This window comes from Ochotona princeps, chromosome 25 (genome assembly GCF_030435755.1).
Source record: "Ochotona princeps isolate mOchPri1 chromosome 25, mOchPri1.hap1, whole genome shotgun sequence".
In the NCBI taxonomy this organism is placed as follows: domain Eukaryota; kingdom Metazoa; phylum Chordata; class Mammalia; order Lagomorpha; family Ochotonidae; genus Ochotona; species Ochotona princeps.
Window position 1 is genome coordinate 33138709 of NC_080856.1, and position 23509 is coordinate 33162217.

At 44.2% G+C, this 23509-nt stretch overlaps 2 protein-coding genes across 2 annotated transcripts in view; one reads left to right on the top strand and one right to left on the bottom strand.

Annotated features, from left to right (window-relative positions):
• LOC131483359 (zinc finger protein 585B-like) overlaps positions 1-23509 on the bottom strand; it is a 759159-nt gene that overhangs the window by 167010 nt on the left and 568640 nt on the right. The window contains exon 7 of the mRNA XM_058681293.1: positions 14159-14164. Within this exon, the coding sequence (XP_058537276.1) occupies positions 14159-14164 (6 nt within the window). The remainder of the gene's footprint in view (positions 1-14158; positions 14165-23509) is intronic.
• LOC131483322 (zinc finger protein 84-like) lies at positions 21420-23306 on the top strand. The gene is made up of 2 exons (XM_058681255.1): positions 21420-21479; positions 22017-23306. The coding sequence occupies exons 1-2, from the start codon at positions 21420-21422 to the stop codon at positions 23304-23306; spliced, it is 1350 nt and encodes a 449-aa protein (XP_058537238.1).

Consider the following 23509-nt stretch of genomic DNA (forward strand, 5'->3'; position numbering starts at 1 on the left):
ATTATGAAGATTGTCCTGTAACTCTACCATGCGTTGACCTTAATAACATTTCTGTGTTGCAACTATGTTTACTATTGGTGTAAAAATTCTTTTTTGTTTTTTTGTTTGTTTAAAGATTTATCTATTTTATTACAAAGTCAGATATACAGTGAGGAGTAGAGACAGAGAGGAAGATCTTCCGTCTGATGATTCACTCCCCAAGTGAGCCACAACGGCCGGCCGATGCTGTGCCAATCTGAAACCAGGAAGCTGGAACCTGTTCCAGGTCTCCCACATGGGTGCAGGATCCCAATACATTGGGCCGTCCTCGACTGCTTTCCCAGGCCACAAGCAGGGAGGTGGATGGGAAGTGGAGCTGCCGGGATTAGAACCAGCGCCCATATGGGATCCCAGGGCTTTCAAGGCGAGGACTTTAGCAGCTAGGCCACGCCGCCGGGCCCGGGGGTTTTGCAATTTTTACAACAGGGCCCAGCTGCGTGGCCTAGTGGCTAAACTCCTCGCCTTGAACACCCTGGGATCTCATACGGGTGTGAATTCTAATCCTGGCAGCTCCACTTTCCATCCAGCTCCCTGCTTGTGGCCTGGGAAATCAGTCAGGAGAGGACGGCCCAAAGCTTTGGGACCCTGCACCCGCGTGGGAGACCTGGAAGAGGTTCCTGGTCCTGGCATCGGATTGGCGTGTACCGGCCCATTGCGGCTCACTTGGGGAGTGAAACATCGGATGGAAGATCTTTCTCTCTGTCTCTCCTCCTCTCTGTATATCTGGGTTTCCAATAACAATAAAATCTTTTTAAAAAAATTCTAAAACCCAGCCCTGTGACTTTCGGCTTCCTTTTGCTGCCTCCCAATTCCACAAGCAGGGAGCTAGATGGGAAAAGAGCAATGAGAATATGAACCAGTTCCATAGGAAGAAGAAATAGAAAACTTGGAAACAATGATCACATCAACTTTTCCCTAACCGTTGAGCATTCCCACTCTAATCACGTATGTAAACATCATCCACAATAAACATAGAAAATTCACATATATGTATATAGTTTTTGAAAGGCAGATGTACAGAAAGAAGGGGATACAAAGATTCTCCATCTGCTCTCACTCTGAACGAGTTACAATGGAAGGAGCTGGGCTGATGAGATGTGTGGAGTATTTTCTAGCAGATAGGTTCAGGGTCCCAAGGCTTTGGGCTGTCCTTTACCACATTCCCACGCTACAGGCAGGGTGCTGGCTAGGAAGCAGGTTATCCAGGACACACCCTGGCACCTCTATGGCATCCCGGTGCATGTAATGTGAGGGCTTTCACCCGTAGGCTATTGTGCCGGGCCGCTTTGAAATTTCTCTATCTCTGGTTTTCAAATAAATAAATCTTTCAAAAACAGGGAAACAAAAAATCCCAAATCTAAGTAGAAATCATATTTCATTAGGAAATATTGGGTTTTTTGGTTTTTGTTTTTTTTCTAGAGAGATTGTACTGGTATTATGAGCTTAATGGATTATTAGGGTTTCTCTACCACTCTTTTTTTTAAAGTTTTCTTTTTATTGCAAAGTCAGATATACAGACAGGAGAAGAGACAGTGAGGAAGATCTTCCATCCAATGATTCATTCCCAAAGTGACAGCAATGGTTGGGACTGCACCAATACAATGCAAGGAACCAGCAGATTCTTCCAGGTCTCCCACATGGGTGCAGCTTTCCAAAGCTTTGGGTTATGCTCAACTGCTTTCTCCAGGCACAAGCAGGGAGCTGGAAGGGAAGTGGAGCTGTGTTGATTAGAACTGGTGCCCATAGGGGTTCCTGGTGCTATCAAGGCAAGAACTTTAGCCAGTAGACCACCATTCTGGGCCCTCTGTATCAGTAGTAATATTTTGTCAAATAACAGGAAACAGGAAGTTCCATGTGTTATTCAAATTGGCAACTTTTATCTTTCAAGCTCCATGTGACCTCAGCAACAAAAACATCCTCTGTTTGGAAAAGAATTGATCAAAGGACCTCAGTAGGTAGTTCTCAAAATGTAACCATTTGGGAAATGTAAATCAAAACCACAATGAGATATCCCAACCCTGTCAGAATGGCTATTATTATTTGGAAGAAAGGGTAACAAATACTGGTGAGGAAGTAAAAAATAAGAACATTTATACAATGTTGATGGAGTTATAGATTAAATCAGCACGTGAAAATAGCATAAAATTTCTTAAATGTTTAAAGATAAGATTGCTGGGCCCAGTGTGGTAGCCTAGCAGGTAAACTCTTTGCCTTGAATGTGCCGGGATCCCATATAGACACTTGTTCTAATCCCAGCATCCCTGCTTCACACACAGCTATCTGCCTGTGGCCTAGGAAAGCAATTCAGGATTGTGCATAGCCTTGGGACCTTGCACCTGCATAGGTGACCCTTAAGAGCTTCTGTCTCCTGTCTTTGGATTGGCACAGCACCAGAGGTTGAACCCACTTGGGCAGTGAATCATTGGATGGAATAACTTCCTCTCTGCAGCTCTTGGTCTCAATATCTGACTTTGCAGTAAAAACAAAAAAAATCTTTTTAAAAAAGATTAAAATCTTAAAAGAGCTTAAGTAAAATTAAAAGGATTAAATTTAAACAAGATTACTGTAATTTTCAGCAATCTTACTACTAATTGTATTTTCTGAAAATTATGAACACATTCTGTAAGAGATACATCTTTTTTAAAACAGCACTATTCATAACACACAAGATATTGAATAAAATGATGTGTTCATCATCAGATAATTGAATAAGGAAAAAGTAGTCTCTGTGTACAACGTGGTATTATTTAGGTGCAGAAACAAAATTCTGTGTATTATATCAAAATGAGTGTAACTAGAGGCCAAGATGTTGAGTGAAATATTCTAAATACAAATATACAAATATGAAATTCTGTTATGTAAAGTAGCAAAAACAATCACAAGCAACAACAAAAGGGGGGAACAATGGTATATATCAGTATTGCTGCAAGCATGATTTGTCACTTTGGATTTATATCTTTGTCAAATAGCGAATGATGATATTGTACTGTAGTTTTAATGATCTGTGTCTGTAAATTTTATGATTGAAACATATCTATTCATTTCATTATATTTATAGCACTTACCAATTACATTGATCTTCATATTGTTTTAATCACTTAATGAAAAATTAAGATCTTGAGTACTATGTGAGTTTAAAACATGTTATTTCAAATGTTTAAGAGAATAACAGGGGAGGGGAGTCAAGATGGTCGACAAAGTTAGACTGAAGTGACCGAGGGTCCTAAAAGTTAGGGATGGGAGCAGTCTGAAGTGAGCCTGTTGGGAAAAGATCCACAGGGAACACTGTGGGAAATCCTCCAGTGCCACCAGGACTGAGAATGGTGGCACAAAGCAGCAAAACAGACAAGAATGATTAGGATCTACAACCTGAGAAGGACAAGGAAGGTGCCCCGAGCGAAATTCAGGGACTGAACTTCAGAGAGCCGCTAGCACAGGAAAGTGTCCGCCCTTGGCAGGAGGTGAGGGGCAGGCGGATCTTTGGAAGAAAATGCTGTGAAGGGTGCCTGAACTGATCTTGGGAACAAAACGTGGTGAAGGGTGCCTGAACTGAGCATTCATGGCAGGCTTGAATCTGGGCAGACAGGATGGAGAGGGTGACTAGGCACAGAAACAAAGATCCTGGGCAAACCTGGGAACTGGAACTCCCCAGCACTGAGTGGCGCCAATCCCAGGGCCATGAGAACCCCACAGAAGGGAGATCCAATAGCTACTATAAATATCGCCCTCTTTTAAAGAGCCCACAATACTGCAGACTGAAGAAGTAGGGGGAGGGGAACCCAGGCACCACAAAGAAGGAAAATAATCTAAGTCAGCAAGACCTCAGGTCAGCCACTAGGTGGCAGAAAAGTACAAGGATTAGAAGCCAGCAATATCAGATCACATAGATATGGGGCGAGGCCACAGGAAAATAAATGATTCAGAAGAAGGAGCCAGTGCAACCCCCCAAAAGTCACCAAAAGCTAGAACCATCAAGAAGAATACGAAGTTAACAGGGGAAATCATTGTCCCAGACCTCGGGACATACTATAGGGCAGTGGTTATCAAAACAGCGTGGTACTGGCAGAGAGATAGGGAGGAGGATCATTGGAGCAGAATAGAAACAACAGAAGGGAACCCACACAGATACAGCCAAATAATCTTTGACAAAAAGATGACAATCCAACCAAATGGGAAGGTCTCTTCAGTAAATGCTGTTGGGACAACTGGTTAGTAGCCTTCTGAAACAACAAGATAGACCCACATCTCTCACCAAGATCAACAAAGATAGACAACAAGATAAACCCACATCTCTCACTAAGATCAAATGAAATACACTAAGATCAAATCTAAATGGTTAAAGATCTAAATCTACACCCAGACACCTTCAAACTTTTGGAAGAAAATGTTGGAAACACCCTGCAAGAGCTAGGTGTAGGCCCTGACTTCCTAAGAAAGGACACCAAAAGCACTAGCAATCAAGACCAAAATAAACAAATGGGACTTCATCAAACTAAGAAGCTTCTGTACAGCGAGGGAAACAATCAACAAAGTAAAAAAGCAACCCACAGAATGGGAGAAGATCTTTGTGCACTACGTAAGTGATAGGGGGCTAATCCCCAGAATATACAATGATCTCCAGAACAACCAAACCACCAAACAAACAAACCGCTGGAGAAATGGGCACAGAAAATGGGCAGACATTTCACAGAGGAACAAACCCAAATGGCAAACAAACATGAAAAAATGCTCAAGTTCCCTGGCAATAAGGGAAATTCAAATGGAAACAACAGTGAGGTACTACCTAATGCCAGTAAGGATGGCTCACATACAAAAAACCAACACCAATGCTTGCTGGTGAGAATGTGGGGAAAAGGGAACCCTACTCCACTGCTGGTGGGACTGCAGGCTTGTACAGCCTCTATGGAAATCAGTATGGAGAACACTCAAACAACTGAAAATCTGCATACCATATGATCCAGCAATAGCACTCCTAGGAATATATCCAAAACACTTGTTACACGAGAAACCAACATGCACCCCTATGTTTATAGCAGCACAATCAGTAATTGCAAAAACTTGGAAGCAACCGAAATGCCCATCAACAGAAGACTGGATAAGAAAGCTATGGTTCATTTACTCCATGGAATACTACTTAGCTATTAAAAAAAGCAAAATGTATGGGCCCGGCGGCGTGGCCTTGTGGCTAAAGTCTTCGTCTTGAAAGCCCCGGGATCCTATATGGGCGCCGGTTCTAATCCCGGCAGCTCCACTTCCCATCCAGCTCCCTGCTTGTGGCCTGGGAAAGCAGCTGAGGAAGGCCCAAAGCTTTGGGACACTGCACCCGCGTGGGAGACCCGGAAGAGGTTCCAGGTTCCCGGATTTGGATTGGCGCGTACCGGCCCGTTGCGGCTCTCTTGGGGACTGAAACATCGGACGGAAGATCTTCCTCTGTCTCTCCTCCTCTCTGTATATCCGGCTTTCCAATAAAAATGAATAAATCTTTAAAAAAAAAGCGAAAAGCAGGTTTTTTTGTGGCCAAATGGGCCCAACTGGAAACCATAATACTAAGGGAAATGAGCCAATCCCAAAAGGTAAGATAACACGTGTTTGCCTTAATTTAAGATGAAATTATGTCAATCCAAACAATTGAACCTGTAAACTGTAATATTATTCCAACCCCAAACACCCTGTATCTCATGCAATAAGATACTGTGATGTAACCAGTGAACGTACAATCAATGTGAGTCAGACTGCTTATGATCTACATCAAAGAATTGGGTTTTTTTAAATTTTTATTTATTTATTTTTTATTGTATTGTTGTTGACAATCTTTACATAGTTAATTGCGGTTAAAAAAAGAGGTTCAGGGGGTAGAGGGAAGTGGGTAATACTATTATGTCCATATTGTTTCCATCATGTATCTGAGGTAAAGAGGGATATTGAGGGAGAAGCCACACCCAGTTTCCCGCCCACCCCGAGTCCCGGATGTGGGGCATGCTCTGAGATATGTGCTCAAGTGGTTTTAATAGTTCTCCAGTTATGAATCGCTGCCAGTTTTGCTCAATGAGGTCGTCCACTGATTGATATGGTCCATCATAAAGTCTCCGTTTGCCCCATATTTCGCTGCCAACATATAGCTGAGATGAATGATTGACCTGTTCTGTCTTCTTTTCTTGGTTAGAGTTCTGAGTCTAGCAGTTTGATTGGGGAGATCTCCAAACAAACCTTGAGGTATTCCCAGACCAGATTCTTGTATGTTCTAGCAAGCACAGGGCCCGGCACAGTCCATCACCCCGATCAGCTGGTGGTTGCAATTGCTGGGTTGGTTCTGCTTTCAGTCCAGAGTTGCACTGGAACCAATGGGTGTTGCAGTCCAGTCTGGTTCTGCCTAGCACATACTTGGCCCTTACATCAACCAGTGGGAGCTGCAGCCTAGTTGGGGCGACCCACAATAACCCCCATCAGGCCCACCCCCTACCCTGGTTTGCCAGTATGTGTAGCAGTAGACCAGTCTGTCCCATATCCCATTTGGCTCTTGTACTTGTCATTGGGTATTAAAGCTTAGTTCCATCTAACCAACTCAACCATCCAGCCCTCACGGGTGTTGTTGAGTGCCTCTCTGTCTAGCCACCCCAGCCCCCATCCTAGTTTTCATGCCCTCGCATGGAAATAGTGACCCAAGAAGGGGGAACCTATGTTTTCCCTCCCAGGTCTCTCTCAGTCCCAGTTTATGCACTCTTTAGGTGGTTCTGTGGTTTGACTTGACAGAATTAGTCCCCAGTGCTAGCTTATGCCAGCTTATGCCAGCTGATGCTGTGGCTAAGCCCAAACATCCCTCACCTGCTCTAATTTATGCTTGCACCCACAGGAATAATCAGCCCAGCCTGGCTTTTCCCTGATCTAGTCCACATGCAGCGCACAGGTGTTGTAGCCCTGCTTAGTCTGGTCTGTCCCCATCCCAGCCCACGCTCTCCATTGGGAGTAGCTGTCCGGCAAGGGGACCAGCCCCTTAATCCCCCTGCCAGCTCTGCCCCTCCCTTCCTGGATCTCATGCGTGCTGGTTGGGTGCTGCAGTCACATCCAGTACAGGCAAACTCACCCTGGCATTCCATAATGCGTACTGGTTTTGTCACAACCAAACCCAGCTCAACCCACACTCTGTTCTGGTGTTCGGATTTGCCAGTGGATGACATGAACTGATTCCGCCTGGTCTGCTCCTGACCCAAGCCGAATATGTGCCAGTGGGAAACTTTCCCTGGGCTACTCTGGGCTGTTTCCTTTCATGCTTCTTGCGCTTACCTGCAGGGACTCTGTCCTCCCAGAGGAGTTGCCCAGGCTCCTCCATCAGAACCCCTCTCAATGCCAGATTTTGCACATACCAGGGGATCCTTGAGCCAACCCAACTCAGTTCACCTCCTGTCCTAGCAGGAACAGTGGCTTTTCCTGGCTGGCTTTCACCCCATTCTGGTTCTTGTTGTTGGATGTTTCAGCCCAGCCATGGCTCATCCATACCCACATACAGCTCACACATGGCTCAGTAGGGGGTTGAGACCCAGCCTAGTCAGTCCCACATCTACCCTGGTTCTCCATGACACTAGATGGTGTTGGGGTCTGAACTGGCCTGGTGCATCCAATCCCAGCCCACACTAGTGCCTCGGGTGACTGCAACTGTTTCCTAGATAGAACGCAGCCCCCATTCCAGCACATACACCCCTTGGTGGGAACAATCAACCCTGTTAGGGTGTCCAACTAGGGGAACTTGTATTTCCATAGGGTTGGGCCCACACACCCCATAGAGTCTACCCCCAGACCAAGTTCTCTCGCGTGCTGGATACAGTCTTGACCCTGCCAAGTGTGACCACTGCACCACTCCACCAAACAGTTGGGTAATGGTACCCATCACTGCCAAAGAGGCCCCCATCCATAGCATTGGTGTGGGCTGGTGTGTGACGATCAGTGATGTTCTAGGCAAACAGGCCATTTCTGTATTCCTAATTGGGTTGGTGTATCTGACTAACCGTAATTGTGTCCTGGGTACTTCCCTCCAAACCACCAGGTCTCAGTCCCCACGCATGCCTAAAACTTCCATGACCCTGTCACTGTGAATCACCCAAGATGCACTACTCACCTACACTAAAATAGGACTTAGTCATGAGTGTCCCCAGGCAGCAAACATATCTTTAAAAAACCCAGAGCAGGCCGCTGGGCGGCCAGCAGGCAAAGCCTGGCACCACATGGTGCACTGGCTGCCCTGGGTGAGGCCGAGGACTCGTTCACTGCCTTGCGACAGTGTCTTTGGCGTGAGCCCCCAGCATTGGGTCTGACCCAGCAGGGGCACCCCCCCACAGCTGCCACACTGTGAGGACCGGCACTTGCCCCCTAACCCAAGGTCTGAACCCCTCCCAAACTCACCTAGCTGCAAGATATTAGCAGCTGGACGGAGCTAGGAATTTTAACCCAGTTCCCAAGTTCCCTCATGGCGCACTTACCCTGAGGAAAGAGCTCTCTTGGGTCCTGGGTGAGGCCGAGGACTCGTTCACTGCCTTGCGGCAGTGTCTTTGGTGTGAGCCCCCAGCATTGGGTCTGACCCGGCAGGGGCACCCCCCACAGCTGCCACACTGTGAGGAGCGGCACTTGCCCCCGAATCCCAAGGCCCGAACCCTACATCAAAGAATTGTAAAACCTAATATACTTTTAAGACCCTAAGCTACTCAGAAATGGGGAGGGAGAGCAGAGAAATCTTCCATCTCTTTAGAAGGTGTGAATAAAATGTGAAGCATAACCTTTTGGGAAAATAACTGGTAACTCATAGACAACAGATTTGAATCAGTATTAGACAATAATAAAACCACAAAGGCATATGGGAGGGGGGATCAAGAGCGATCCATACAACGTCTTAACAGGAGGCCATATGCACAGAGCAGGAGGAGACCCCAGAGTGGAGCAGATGGACAGGATGAGGCTTGTATCCCAACTCTGAAGACTCTTGGATCCTCACCAAGGACTATCAGCACGGGCACCAAGGACTACATCCCAACTTCCAAGGAGACAATGGAGAACTGGAGTGCCTTTGGAGACCAAGAACTTGAGGTTACCGCATCCCATTAGGATCTACACATGGGATGGAAGAAGCCCAAATCCTTCCTTGCAGTATCCAAGGTCATCAGAACAACAGCCAGGATCCCTGAGCGGTCCTCAGAAACAGAACAGTAAACTTCCTTCGGGACTAGGGAGAGCAGCTTTCTCTGGTCCTTAACTAGTTCCAACTTTGGATCCCCATCTTCTCTTCCATTTACCATCAGGGTCGCTCCAGAGACCCCACCGCAAAACACACACACACACACGCACACACACGCACACACACAGAAATTGGAATAGATGGACTACAACAAGGAAAACTCAGAACCAGACAGGAAACAGTCAGCATGGACTCATACAAGTCTTACTAGGTAGGACACAAAAATTAGTTATTCCTCACTAAAGTATTGAAGATTTCTCTGCACACCCCTCCTAAAACTGTTCTGCACTTCAACTGTTGACATATGCCTTGTTTAGAGTTTTAGACCAGTTCAGACTATCTTGAAATCTGCCAAGTTCAGCAAAATTATGCTTCAACACTATGAACTGCTAAATACTGAAATGAAAATAGACATGACACACCTGAATAGTACCCTATTGCCAATTTAAAGTGTATAGCAGCCGGAAATCCCAGAGCCTATGAAATTGTGTCACATAATGCAATGTAATTTAAAGAAAAAAAAAAAGAACTTGAATTTTCTCTGAATAGAAAATTGTTGAGTTCTGAAAAAAAAAAAACTGTGATCAGATACAAAAAAAAAAAAAAATAACAGGGAAAAAGGGAAGATTGAAAAGAAGTATCATGCTGTTAAAATTATATGTATCTGCTACATTAGCTCTGTGTTTATGTTAAAATTAGTAAATAAATAACTGGAAGAAAAGAAAAACCCAGATAACTGCTTAACGCTAAAGCACTTCCAAACCATAAAAAAAAGATTAGGTTTGTTACAGCATGGCATTTGTCTTATATGTATATTTTCTGTTCAGCGGCCAGGCTGTGATTGGCTGATACCAACTACTTGTCAGATGAAGATAGTTGTGAGACTATCATTTGTTTCCCTCCTAAGCTGTAGTTTACTATGTAGAAATTAAAACTTCCATTTAATTATGTTATTCCATGAAAAGTATATCAAAAACAAAGAAGAAAGTTTAATATGTACATACACAAAAGTGAAAATATATAAATAGTGTTTTATATATTTATACACTGGAATTACCTCTGTATGTATTCCATAGTATTTTGTGACTTTTGAGTATGTACATATATGATGTGTAGCATTGATATATATGACCATATATTATATTTAATTCCAGCATAAGCTGTAGGAAATATTTACTCATTGCAAGTCCAGTTTAAAAATATTTTCAGTATTTCATTATTTCACTTTGAAATAAGAAAATTGAATTTTATTATCACTTTATTATATTTTAACTATCTCAGTATGTGAGGAAATCATTAATAAGCTATTGAAAAGACTTCTCATTATCTTGTGCGATATTAGGCATTTATCTTAATTATCTAATCTAGCATGTTATTTGGTTCATGTGTATCTAAAGATTGCACAATGAACTCATTTTATGCTCATTATAGAAAACAATCTGATATGGAATAATAATGGAATTGTAGCTTCAGAATTGCAAACATAATACAGGACAAAAGGTTTTATTTTGTTTTTACCTTATATTACCATATAGATTGTAAATTTAGCTGTATTCATAGAAGATGCAAATTGAATACACACAGAAGAATTCACCTCAGCTTAATATTAAAGCTGCTGAGTTAATATTTTGGCTCAGTGTCAATATGATTATTTATGTTAATTTAGTTAAAAAACAGTGGCAATAACAGACAGAGTGATATCTTCCATTTGAAGAGCTATTCTAGCAATGCCTTCAACAGTTCATTAGAATGAATCTAATGATCTAGAATCTTTAGAGAAAACAACCTTTAATAGAATAAGGAATATTCTGTTGTGGTATAGGAATTGCAAAAGTAATATAGCACAAGATATTTTCATTTAACTGTTACTCTGTGATGCTGTATAAGTTGTAAATTAAACTGTGTCCATAGAAGTTGCAAATTATATATACAAAGAATGCACTGTGAGTGTTTCTATTTAATGATCCAGAAGTGAGGAGACATGTGCTGTCTGTTACAGGTGTTGGTGTCCTTTGAAGATGTGGCTGTGGACTTTACCCAGGAAGAATGGCAGACAATGGACAATATTCAGAGGACACTCTACAGGGAGGTGATGCTTGAGACGTATAACAATCTGCTGTCCTTGGGTGAGTGAAGTTCTGCCATGCCTTAAAGAACACTGCTGTATAGGTTGCTAATGAAAGAAGAGTTTATAAAGTGTAGTAGTTGGTAGGACTAATGGTGATTTCAAAAAATCTGCATCATTCTCCATTCACAGGGTACTCCATGACAAAGCCTGATGTGATCTTCAAGTTGGAGCAAGGATCAGCACCATGGACAATGGAGAAATCTGTCAAGCAGAGACTTCCAGGTAGGTCAGCACATAATTGGCATGGGAATTGATACATAGCTCAGTAAATGTTGACTGGAATTATATTTGATTTTTACTTTGAGTTTCTTCCAGAAGACAGCTGGTGAGACAAAGACATTCTATAGTCTCCATGTATAGGTTTATTCTAGCAATTTGCCAGCCTGTCACCATAAATCTGGAAATATATATGGGTCGTTTCATGATCCCAAACACTTGAATCACATCTGCCACCTGGCAAGATACATTTTCGGAAAGTTGTATTTGAAGCAGAGTAGCCAGGAAAAGATGAACTAATGCTAAGATGGGATGGAAGATACCCCAAGCCTTATTTTGAATTTTTATACCATATTTTCTGTCATATTCCACTTTAAGGGAAATATGCAATCTCAACTAATTGAAATTTTTATTTAGAAAAATGGGTATTATGTTAAGGCATTAATGATGAGATATAATGCCTATTTAATAATGCTGATGAATGTTCACATTTCACTAATATTAAAATGTGCTGTATCTAGATTGGCAACAAATCTCATTGACTTCACTTGAGCATTTGAAAAGAAACATTTAGATGTGATTCATAGATATGGCTACTTTTTCCTCATTTCAGATCCCCATGGAAAGAATGAGCTTCTTGGAGCTACTCAGAAAGATCAAGAAATAATTTTCAGGCAAGTTTTAATCACAAAAATTATATAATAGGGATTCAGAACCTGGGGCTTGGGGCAGCTGGCAGCCTCTCAGGGGTGGTGACCCTGGGGGGGCACCCTGGCTGTGCCAGGTCCCAGAATGGGGACTCAGCAGGCCAAGACCACTGCTTCAAGGCAGTGACTGAGTCCCTGGCTTTGGGCTGTCAGTGCACCAAATGGTGCCAGGCTCTTTCTGCTGGCCTCCCAGCGGTGAGCTCTGGGGTTTTTATGATTTGAAATAGCTGTTTAGGGACACTCATGAGTAAGGCCAGCTTTAGTGTAGGTGAGACATAAATTCCTGGTGATTCCCAGTAATAGGGACATGAAAATTTAGGGTACGAGTGTGACTGAGACCTGAAGGTTTGAAGGGGAGTGCCCGTAAGATGAACAGTGGCACTCGAGAGTGTATCCTGAGTGGGGTGTGCGGTGGGCTGGACTGCAACTTTAACCAGCACAAGCAAGATCAATGGGAGGACTGGACTGTGCTGGGCACTGGCCTAAAGCTCAGTAGCATGTAGGAGAACTAGATCTAGGAAGGGACCAAGGGTGAAACATGGGAAGCTCCCCTGGTGAGTTACCGCTCCCACTGGTGAACAGGTGGTCCGGACCTGGGGGTCGGACAGGCTGGGCAAAGTTCACCAACGGCTTGTCAGTGTATGAAAAGGCAATGAAACAGGTACACCGGCCAATACTGAGCAAACCTTAGCCCACAAGTAAGATTGGAAAGCAGGATGGACCACAGGACATGCCCAGCTAGGTTTTTGCACCAACTGGTCTGCATGAGCCACAGATGCCGAGCCACAGTGTCTAAGACAGGAGTCACAACAGGTGATGGGCTGTGCCAAGCTGAGTCAGAGCAACCACTGGCATGTGTGTGATGTATGGCTAGGAACAGGCTTGGTTGAGGGGGCTTAGCGGATTCTCTAGCTGGGTCGAGGTTCCCCACCAAGGGGCACACAAGCTTGAATGGGACTGTGTTCTGGTCAGGATACAGCTGTAGTCTCCCCTGGTACAAGTGTGGACTGGGGCAAGACTCACCAGGCTGAATCAGACTGCAACACCTTTTGGTGCTCTGGAGTCCAGGGTACATATGGGACGGACTAGGCTAGGTCTCAACCCCAACTGAGCCATATATGAGCTGTATGTGGGTACGGATGAGCCGTGGCTGCGCTGAAACATCCAACGGCAAGAACCAGTTTGGGTTGAAGGCCAGCTAGGAAAAGCCACTGTTCCTGCTAGGACAGAAGGTGAACTGAGTGGTGCTGGCTCATGGACCCACTGGTATGTGCAAAATCTGGCACTTGGAGGGGTTCTGATGGAGGAGCCTGGGCAACTCCTCTGGGAGGACACAGTCCCTGCAGGTAAGCGCAAGAAGCATGGAAGGATACAGCCAAGAGGTCATGGAATGTGTCCCACTGGCATACACTTAGCAAGGATTGGGGGCAGACCAGGCTGAATCAGTTCATGTCATCCACTGGCAAATCCGAACACCAGAACACAGTGAGTGGAGACAGGTTCGGTCATGACAAAAGCAGTACACAATACGGAACACCAAGGTGAGTTTGCCTGTGCCAGATGTGAATGCAGCACCCAACCAGCACATGTTACAAGCAGGAAGGGAGGGGCAGACCCAGCAGGGGAATAAGGGGTGGTTCCCTTGCTGAACAGCTACTCCCACTAGAGAACATGAGCTGGGATGGGGGCAGATCAGAAAAGGCAAGGCTACAGCACCTGTGCGCCTCATGTGGACTAGATCAGGGAAAAGCCAGGCTGGGCTGATTATTCCTACTGGTGCAAACTACAATCACAGTGGGTGAGGGTTGTTTGGGCTTAGCCACAGCATCAGCTGGCAGAAGCTGGCACTGGGAGCTAGTTCTGTCAAGTTAAATCACAGAACCACCTGGAGAGTCCATAGTCCTGGAGTGGGAGTGGCCTGGAGGGAAATAGTGGGCTCCTCTCTCTTAGGTTACTACCCCCCAGGGGAAGGCATGAAAAATAGGACAGGAGCAGGGGTGGCCAGATAGAAAGGCACCCAACAACATCCATGAGGACTGGATAGTTTAGCTGGTTAGATGGGACATGGTTCTCATACCCATTGACATGGATGAGAGCCCAATGGGATGTGGAACAGACTGGACTAGTATGTCACACATACTGGAAAACCAGGCCTAGTGGGGTTACAGTGGGTCACTCCAACTAGGCTGCAGCCCTCACTGGCTTAAGTGAGGGCCGAGTATGTGCTGGGTAGAACCAGACTAGACTGCAAACACCCATTGGTTCCAGTGGAAGACAGGGATGGAAAAAGAACCAACCCAGCAATTGCAACCACCAGCGGATTGGGGTGATGGACTGTGTTGGGCCCAGTTCTTGCTAGCACATACAAGAATTTGGTCTGGGAATACCTCACAGAAAGTTTCTTTGGGAATCCCCCCAGTTGAGCTTTCAGACACAGAACACTAACAACCATCAAATGACAGAGGACAGAACAAGACAATCAACCACCTCAGCTATATGTTGGCAGTGAAAATGTGGGCAAAAAGAGACTCTATGATGGACTATTTCAATCAGTGGATTCTTGAACAACCACATTATGCTTGGAGTGTTGATAGTGGCCTCTATTCAGGTCTGTTGAAATATCAAAACCACTCTACCAGCTCTACCTTCAGACCAGAAATGGTCTCCCCAAGAAACTGATGAACTCATCTGGACAATAAGATGCTGGACTTCATGCTTGGTAGATGTTTCCAATGAAAGAATCTCAACTGAATTTGAACTGTGGTAATGCAGCAGGGTGGAGGAATCCACCATGTGGGAGGGAGTTGGGGGATGGAAGGGGGGAGTCCAGTGCTTATAAAACTGTGTCACACAAGGCAATGTAATCAATTATATATATATACACCTATATATACATATGCATATATATATAAAATAATGAAAAATTATATAATAAATGAAAAGAGCTGCATTGCCACAAAGATGCTTAGCATTAGCTCTGGTCATAATTGAAAAACAATATGAAAGGGAAATCTTACAAAAATGAGACTTGAGAAGTAGGATTATATTCTTTCTCCTTTTTTTTTTTCCATTTGCAGACAGAAGTTTTATTTGCAAAGTGACCAGGTGAATGTAGAATGCAGAGGGACTCAAATAGCATTTCTTGGGAGAGAGACAGAAGATGGCGTGTCTCTTAAATGGAAACAGCAAAAGTTTTCAGAAGGGTCTCAGATTTTTAAGTGTCCCCTGAGCATTCCTTGTCTGGACAGGAATCTATCGGTAAGCACTTCCCATTGGTTGTCTCTCAACCAGCAAGGAATGGGAAGCCACATGAGTGACGAAGTTGAAGAAACTGGCTTTTTCTGAACTCATGTATGACATGTAGAGGGTGTCATTCACATAAGTCATTTTAAAAGGTCAAATCTGAGGGCATGGCATGGTAGCCTAGTGGCTGGCTCTCACTTTGATGCACTGGGATCATATATGGACAATGGATTGTGACCTGGCATCCCCACTTAACATCCAGCTCTCTGCCTGCTGCCAGAGTCCAGCTCAAGTGAAGTTCAGAACTTGAGAAGGGTGCTTGAAGTATGCATAGAAAAGAAATGAACCACTACAGTTTCAGGATCATAATAGACAAGGCAAGAAAGTTGCCCTCTTTTTTATACAGAAGCCCTCACAATCTCTGGCACCCACTCTTCACACCTGGTCAAGAGGGCATTCCTAAGGATAGTTCTGCCAGTTGTTTCAACTTGAGGCTGGAGATCAGCTGCCCTAATGCTGTGGTCAAGAAGTTCTCAATAGATGGTACATGTCAATCAGTAGCACATTCCTATTACAATCTTGATTCTACAACTTACTCTTGAATCTGTTAATGGAGGAAGTGTATCATGGAAGGAGGGATCTAAAGTCTAGTCAGAGAGGGAAAGAATAGTTTTCCACTACACCTAGGGACTTAACATCCTTGATTAGCATATGGTCAATGTGGGAGGACAACCCTAAGCATAGGTTCCTGCTACATGTAGGGACTTAACACCCTTGATTTTCATATAATCAGTGGGGCAGCTGAGAGACCAGGAATAGTAAAAGGCCCTTTTGCTAAGACGTTATCACCAACATCATCCTCCAAGCTCACACTGATTCTAAAAAGCAACTCCACAGTGGCAGACAATGCCTAAATAGATTACAGAAATCTCTGTGGGGTTGTCAATTATGTATACAAAGGGAGGTGGAACTGCTTTTCAGGTGGATGTAGAGACATCTGGCTGGGCCTTGCCATGCAGCAGGAAATTCCTTGCGGCCTTGCCTGCAATGGAAAAGTTCTCTTCACAACTTCGTGTCTTCCACATCTTCCACACCCATCGCATGGACCTCAGCAGCCTGTGGCATGGGACAACTGTTGAAGACACCCCACATGCTTGTGACTTTACAGCTGCCTGGAGACCCAGAAAAAGCTCCTGGTTCTTGGCTTTAAAGCTGCTCAGTGCTGGCAGTTTCGAATTTTTGGGAAGTGAATCAGCACATGGAAGATCGTCCCATGTTTCTCACATCCTCTCTGTGTATCTAAACTTCCAGTAAATATGAACACAATTTTTTTTCCTTTTTCCATTTTTTTACTATATTTTTGACAAATGTTACATAGTTAATTGGGGTAAATAATTTCAAGGTTTACAGGAAAATGGGTAAGACTGTCAATTTCATATTGTTTCCTTCATATATCTGAGATAAAGAGGGATTTTAAGGGAGGAGGCCCACCCAGTCAGTCTCCCACCATTCCCAGGTCCTTGATGTGGAGCATGCTCTGAGGGTCTTGCACAAATGTTTTTGATATTTCAACAGTTATGAATTGCTGCCAGTCTCACCACTCCAAGCATAATGTGGTTGTTCAAGAATCCATTGATTGACATAGTCCATCATAGAGTCTCTTTTTGCCCACATTTTCACTGCCAACATATAGCTGAGGTGGTTGATTGTCTTGTTCTGTCCTCTGTCATTTGATGGTTGTTAGTGTTCTGAGTCCGAAAGCTCAACTGGGGGGATTCCCAAAGAAACTTTCTGTGAGGTATTCCCACACTAAATTCTTGTGTGCACTAGCAAGAACTGGGCCCAACACAGTCCATCACCCCAATCCGCTGGTGGTTGCAATTGCTGGGTTGGTTCTTTTTCCATCCCTGTCTTCCACTGGAACCAATGGGTGTTTGCAGTCTAGTCTGGTTCTACCCAGTACATACTCAGCCCTCACTTAAGCCAGTGGGGGCTGCAGCCTAGTTGGAGTGACCACTGTAACCCCACTAGGCCCGACCTCTACCCTGGTTTTCCAGTATGTGTGACATACTAGTCCAGTCTGTTCCACATCCCATTGGGCTCTCATCCATGTCAATGGGTATGAGAACCATGTCCCATCTAACCAGCTAAACTATCCAGTCCTCATGGATGTTGTTGGGTGCCTTTCTATCTGGCCACCCCTGCTCCTGTCTTGATTTTTCTGCCTTCCCATCGGGAGTGGTAACCCAAAGTTAGGTTCCCACTATTCCAACTCCAGGACTATGGACTCTCCAGGTGGTTCTGTGATTTAACTTGACAGAATTAGCTCCCAGTGCCAGCTTCTGCCAGCTGATGCTGTGGCTAAGCCCAAACAACCCTCACCCACTGTGATTGTAGTTTGCACCAGTAGGAATAATCAGCCCAGCCTGGCTTTTTCATGATCTAGTCTACATGAGGCACACAGGAGCTGTAGCCTTGCCTTTTCTGATCTGCCCCCATCCCAGCTCATGTTCTCTAGTGGGAGTAGCTGTTTAGCAAGGGAAACCCTCCATATTCCCTTTGCCAAGTCTGCCCCTCCCTTCCTGCTTGTAACATGTGCTGGTTAGGTGCTGCATTCACATCCAGTATATGACACCTCACCTTGGCATTCTGTAATGTGTACTGGTTTTTGCTGCAACCAATTCTGGCTCAAAACACACTCTGTTCCGGTGTTCAGATTTGCCAGTGGATGATGTGACCTCAATCAGCCTGGTCTGCCCCCAAACCATGCTGCGAAAATTCCATAAAATTGCACATTCATGATTGGTCAATTTTAGCTGTTAACTTTCAAAATGAGCAAGTTGGCAGGCTTGTATTAGTAGGTTTGAAACAAGCAACTTTCAAAAGGTACAAATGGATGGGCTATAGGGCAATGGCTCTTATCAAACACCAGGGACCTCCTTCCTGTGGACTGGCCTACCTACGTGACCTGCCAGGTGTCCTGCCAAGTGGGTGTCACATAGACTGTCAGGCCAGGAGTTCACACAGCCCCCAGCCAAGCAATTAAGGCATAGTCACAACAGCAGAAAACATCTAGATTCTTCAGAAACATGTGACCAAGAGAGTGAGTCCCTCCCTATCATCCGCCTTTATGGGGGCATGCGAGGGGAGTGGTTACAAAAAACTGCAATACCAACAACTCTCAGTTCCTGGTGATGATAGGTAAGAGTCACAGGTGGGCAGAAGGGAAAGCCTAGATGGAGTGGGGGTGTGGCTTCCAAGCTGGTGAGACTGAACTGGCTGCCTAGGCCACAAGATTGGGAGAAAGAAGACACAAATCTCACCATTTTTTCTGGGTGAGGTGGTAGACAATGTTGCCCTTTGTGATCATGGCTTCTTTCTCGTGTCCTTGGGGGAACTCATGTGAACACCTCCCCGAGATGGTGCATCAAAACTCAAATCAAAGTGAATATTTTTTGGTGCCTGGACTCTCATTGCTCCCCCAATGAGGAATGGCTGACATGAAGCAAGAGAAAGGACGCCAGAACCTTAGTCCCATGTCAGGTAGTTGGGATTCAGGATCCATTTAGTATCAAGTCATGCAAAAGACTGGCCTCTTCTGGGGACTGTCACTCAAACAATTATCAAAATATAAGGACCCAGAGACTTGCTTCTAATGTGAAAATTGACATGATAGCAAAAGTGAAAATAGGTAGTTGATGATTATAGCCTCTGAAGTCTAAAACTGTTGTACTTCCTATTTCAACCCCCTACCTCCTAAAAGCACAGTTTGTCTGGAGGTTCAGCTGGAGGAAAGCAGTTGCTGGGTGTGTTCATGTTTTTGTAGAGTCATGAGGTGCCAAGGGTCATTTCCACAGGTTCAGTACAAACCTTGTGGATTCTTCTATTTGATCAATCCAGCCATATAGCTCTTGTAAAAGAGCTGGAAGTCTTCAAGTCCCATATTGTGCACCAAAGCAAATGTTACCAGGAAAGCTCAGTGATTCTTTTCTTTAACTTAGTAAAGAAAAGTAGGATTATGGAATAGGGTGGAAGGATGGGATTCACAGGAATTGGGAGAAAACAGAGGAGTGGGTCCTTTTTTCCAGTTATACATCCTGTTCGTTAACCAATGGTTGGGACAACATTCAAGTTACTAACTGGGTGTCTCCAATTTCAAGAAGCATACCACCCCCTAGTTTTCTCTCGAGAAGTGCTTTCCACTTTTCTCCTCTTCCCCTGCTCACTTGACCACTTTGCGAACAAAACTGCTCTGTGTCTAAAAAGATAGATTAAAAAATGACTTTGAGATCCAGTTTCTGAATCCACCTCCTGAATGTGATCAACTGGTATTTAGTAGAACTCTATGTATTTTCTCTATCATCACGTACACTTGCTGTTCCTGGGAGGACCCGAGCCAGATTAGAGACCATGCTTGGGACCCTAGGTTCAGCAAGTATGACCATTTGATGAGCTGGGCCTTGGCCTACCAGGACTCAAGAGGCTTCACCCTTCCTGGTGACTGCACTGGGAGCAGATATCTTGGGAACAAGGCAGGCCTAGGATCCACCCACCTCCAACATCAAGAGTGAGTTGGACTGGGTGAGTGTGACCTAATCCTTTTTTTTTCATGAGTTGGGTTTCTGTGTAGTGTGTGTGATTTAATTGCACTCAATATGTGTGTATGTGTGCATGTATTAGATCATTAAGGAGAAATTGGTGTGATCATTTCCAAGTTTTCTATTTTTCCTTCCTGTTTTAGCGTAGGGTTAAATGATATTCAGAGAAGCTATACCAGGTCTACCAACCATCCTTGTACTACAGGATGGGTTCTGGACCCCTGATACCAAACCAGGGTGTCAATGTGGCACACCCTCCAAGGTTTCTGTCCAGGTGGTTCTGAGAGTTCTGAAATGATGTCCATCTCACCAATTCAAGCAAGAGGAAACCCTTTCAATGTTCATCGGCTGACAGGATTGACCTCTGAGTCTCCTTGTACCCAGATATTTGCTGTCGTCATATGGCTGGAGTAGTTATTCAATCTGTTCTCTCCTCCTTTCTCTTGGATGGTCCAGATATGCTGTCCAGGCCTCTGGGCTTCCATCTGCGGGTGGAGCTGGGTCAGTTTTCCAATACTCCTTTTCAACTGAGGAGGACCAGTTCTTGCAAGTGCACCAAGACGTTGAACCAGTCGATCCTGCCCCAGTGGAGCTTTCTCCCTTGTCGCTCACTGAGCTAGCAACACCAAGCAGGCATGTAAAGTATCCAAGCCAGGTGACTTGGGGCCTGCCAAACCCTCTACTCCCAGGACTCGCAGTCCCAGGACTCATTGCACTGGCCAGCCAAGGACCCAGGCCAAGTAACCTAAACTGCCACACATACAGCCACTGGGGCTCATTAACCGGGCTCATCACACAGCTGTGCCCAAGGGCACAGACAAGGCAACCAGGACCCCACTGGATCTCCTGGACCCAGAGATCATGTGTCCAGCACCAACATCCCCCTGACTGCCATGGCTTGCCTCAACTTATTTTCCACCAGCGTGCGCTGCAGCGTGGCTCAGTCTAGTCTTCCCCAATTCCACTTCATGCTGTGTGCTGAAGCCTATCCAGGTGCAATCCATCTGGATGTTTAGCTGGAGTTAGGCAGTGGCTGGAAGTTACGTGGGTGTGTGATTCTGTTCCTGTTTGTGCAGAGGCATGAGGTTCCAAGAGTCATTTCCATAGGTTCAGTACAAACATTGTGGAGTCTTCTCTTTGTTAAGTGCAGCCTCATAGCTCTTGTATAAGAGCCAAAATTCTTTTTCAATTTCCATATTGTGCACTGAACCAAATGTTACCAGGAAAGCTCGGTGATTCTTTCCTTTAACATCGTACAAAAAACGACAATGAAAACCAGTTGTAGACCAAATTTTTACTTGTTAATTGACCAGTTGAACTTGGAAAAGGTGAGGGGGAAAGCAACTCCCAACGAGGGGCTCAAAGATCTGGTACCTTTTGAATGGAGAGAAAATGACACAATATTTTAAATTTGATTTTCCCACAGGAAGCCTGATGAAATACCATTTCAAAAGAAGCATGCCTCTAATGTTCCTGAGAACAACATTGAGAGTGAGGAAATTATCAGTCAGTTTGACAAGATCCACATTTGTCAGCACTCGTTTGAACACAATGGAAATGAGAAAACTTTCAGTGGGAAGAAGATAGTCCTTATGTGTGAGCAAGTTTATCCCAAAGACCCATGTAATCAGCGACCTGTCAGTGTGGGAGAAGCAATTCATGCTGGCTACTATAAATCTTGCCTTACCACCAAACAGAGAACTGACACAGGAGAATATTTGTTTGTGTCCAATGAATGTAAAGCAAACATGTGCCAGAAGTCAGAACTCATTAGAGATCAGATCATTCGAAGTGCCGAGAATCAGTATAGATGCAATCACCACAGAAAAGTCTTTCACCAGCAATTATCGGTAATTGGGCCACAGAGATTGCACACAAGGAAAAAATCTTATGACTGTAGGGAGTGTGGAAAAGCTTTTTCTTGTAAGTCACACTTCATTAGACATCAGAGAACCCACACTGGGGAAAAACCTTATGAATGTAGTGAATGTGGGAAAGCTTTTTCTGTTAAATCAAACCTAATGGGGCATCAGAGAATCCACACAGGGGAAAAACCTTATGAATGTAGTGAGTGTGGAAAAGCTTTTTCTGATAAGTCAAGCATTAAATCACATCAAAGAATACATACAGGTGAAAAACCTTATGAATGTAGTCAGTGTGGAAAAGCTTTTATTCGTAAGTCAAACCTCATTTCTCATCTGAGAATCCACAGTGGGGAAAAACCTTACGAATGTAGTGAGTGTGGAAAAGCTTTTCTTCGTAAGTCTCTCCTCATTAGCCATGAGAGAATCCACACTGGGGAAAAACCTTATGAATGTAGTGAGTGTGGAAAAACTTTTATTTGTAAGTCACACTTCATTAGACATCAAAGAACCCACACAGGGGAAAAACCTTATGAATGTAGTGAGTGTGGGAAAGCTTTTTCTGATAAGTCAAGCCTAATGGGGCATCAGAGAATCCACACAGGGGAAAAACCTTATGAATGTAGTGAGTGTGGAAAAGCTTTTTCTGATAAGTCAAGCATTAGATCACATCAAAGAATACATACAGGTGAAAAACCTTATGAATGTAGTCACTGTGGAAAAGCTTTTATTCGTAAGTCAAACCTCAATACTCATCTGAGAATCCACAGTGGGGAAAAACCTTACGAATGTAGTGAATGTGGAAAAGCTTTTCTTCGTAAGTCACTCCTCATTAGCCATGAGAGAATCCACACTGGGGAAAAACCTTATGAATGTAGTGAGTGTGGAAAAGCTTTTTCTTGTAAGTCACACTTCATTAGACATCAGAGAACCCACACTGGGGAAAAACCTTATGAACGTAGTGAGTGTGGAAAAGCTTTTTCTCGTAAGTCAAACCTCATTTCTCATCTGAGAATCCACACAGGGGAAAAACCTTATGAATGTAGTGAGTGTGGAAAAGCTTTTTCTGATAAGTCAAGCATTAAATCACATCAAAGAATACATACAGGTGAAAAACCTTATGAATGTAGTCAGTGTGGAAAAGCTTTTATTCGTAAGTCAAACCTCATTACTCATCTGAGAAACCATAGTGGGGAAAAACCTTACGAATGTAGTGAATGTGGGAAAGCTTTTTCTCTTAAGTCAAACCTCAATATTCATCATAGAATCCACACTGGGGAAAAACCTTACTAATGTAGTGAGTGTGGAAAGCTTTTATTTGTAAGTCAAACCTCATTACTCATCTGAGAATCCACACTCGGGAATAACCTTATGAATGTAGTGAGTGTGGAAAAAGCTTTCCTTGTAAGCCACACCTCATTAGACATCAGAGGGTGCACACTGGAGAAAAACATTGTGAATTCTGTGATTGTGGAAGCTCTTTCTCAGAAGTCACA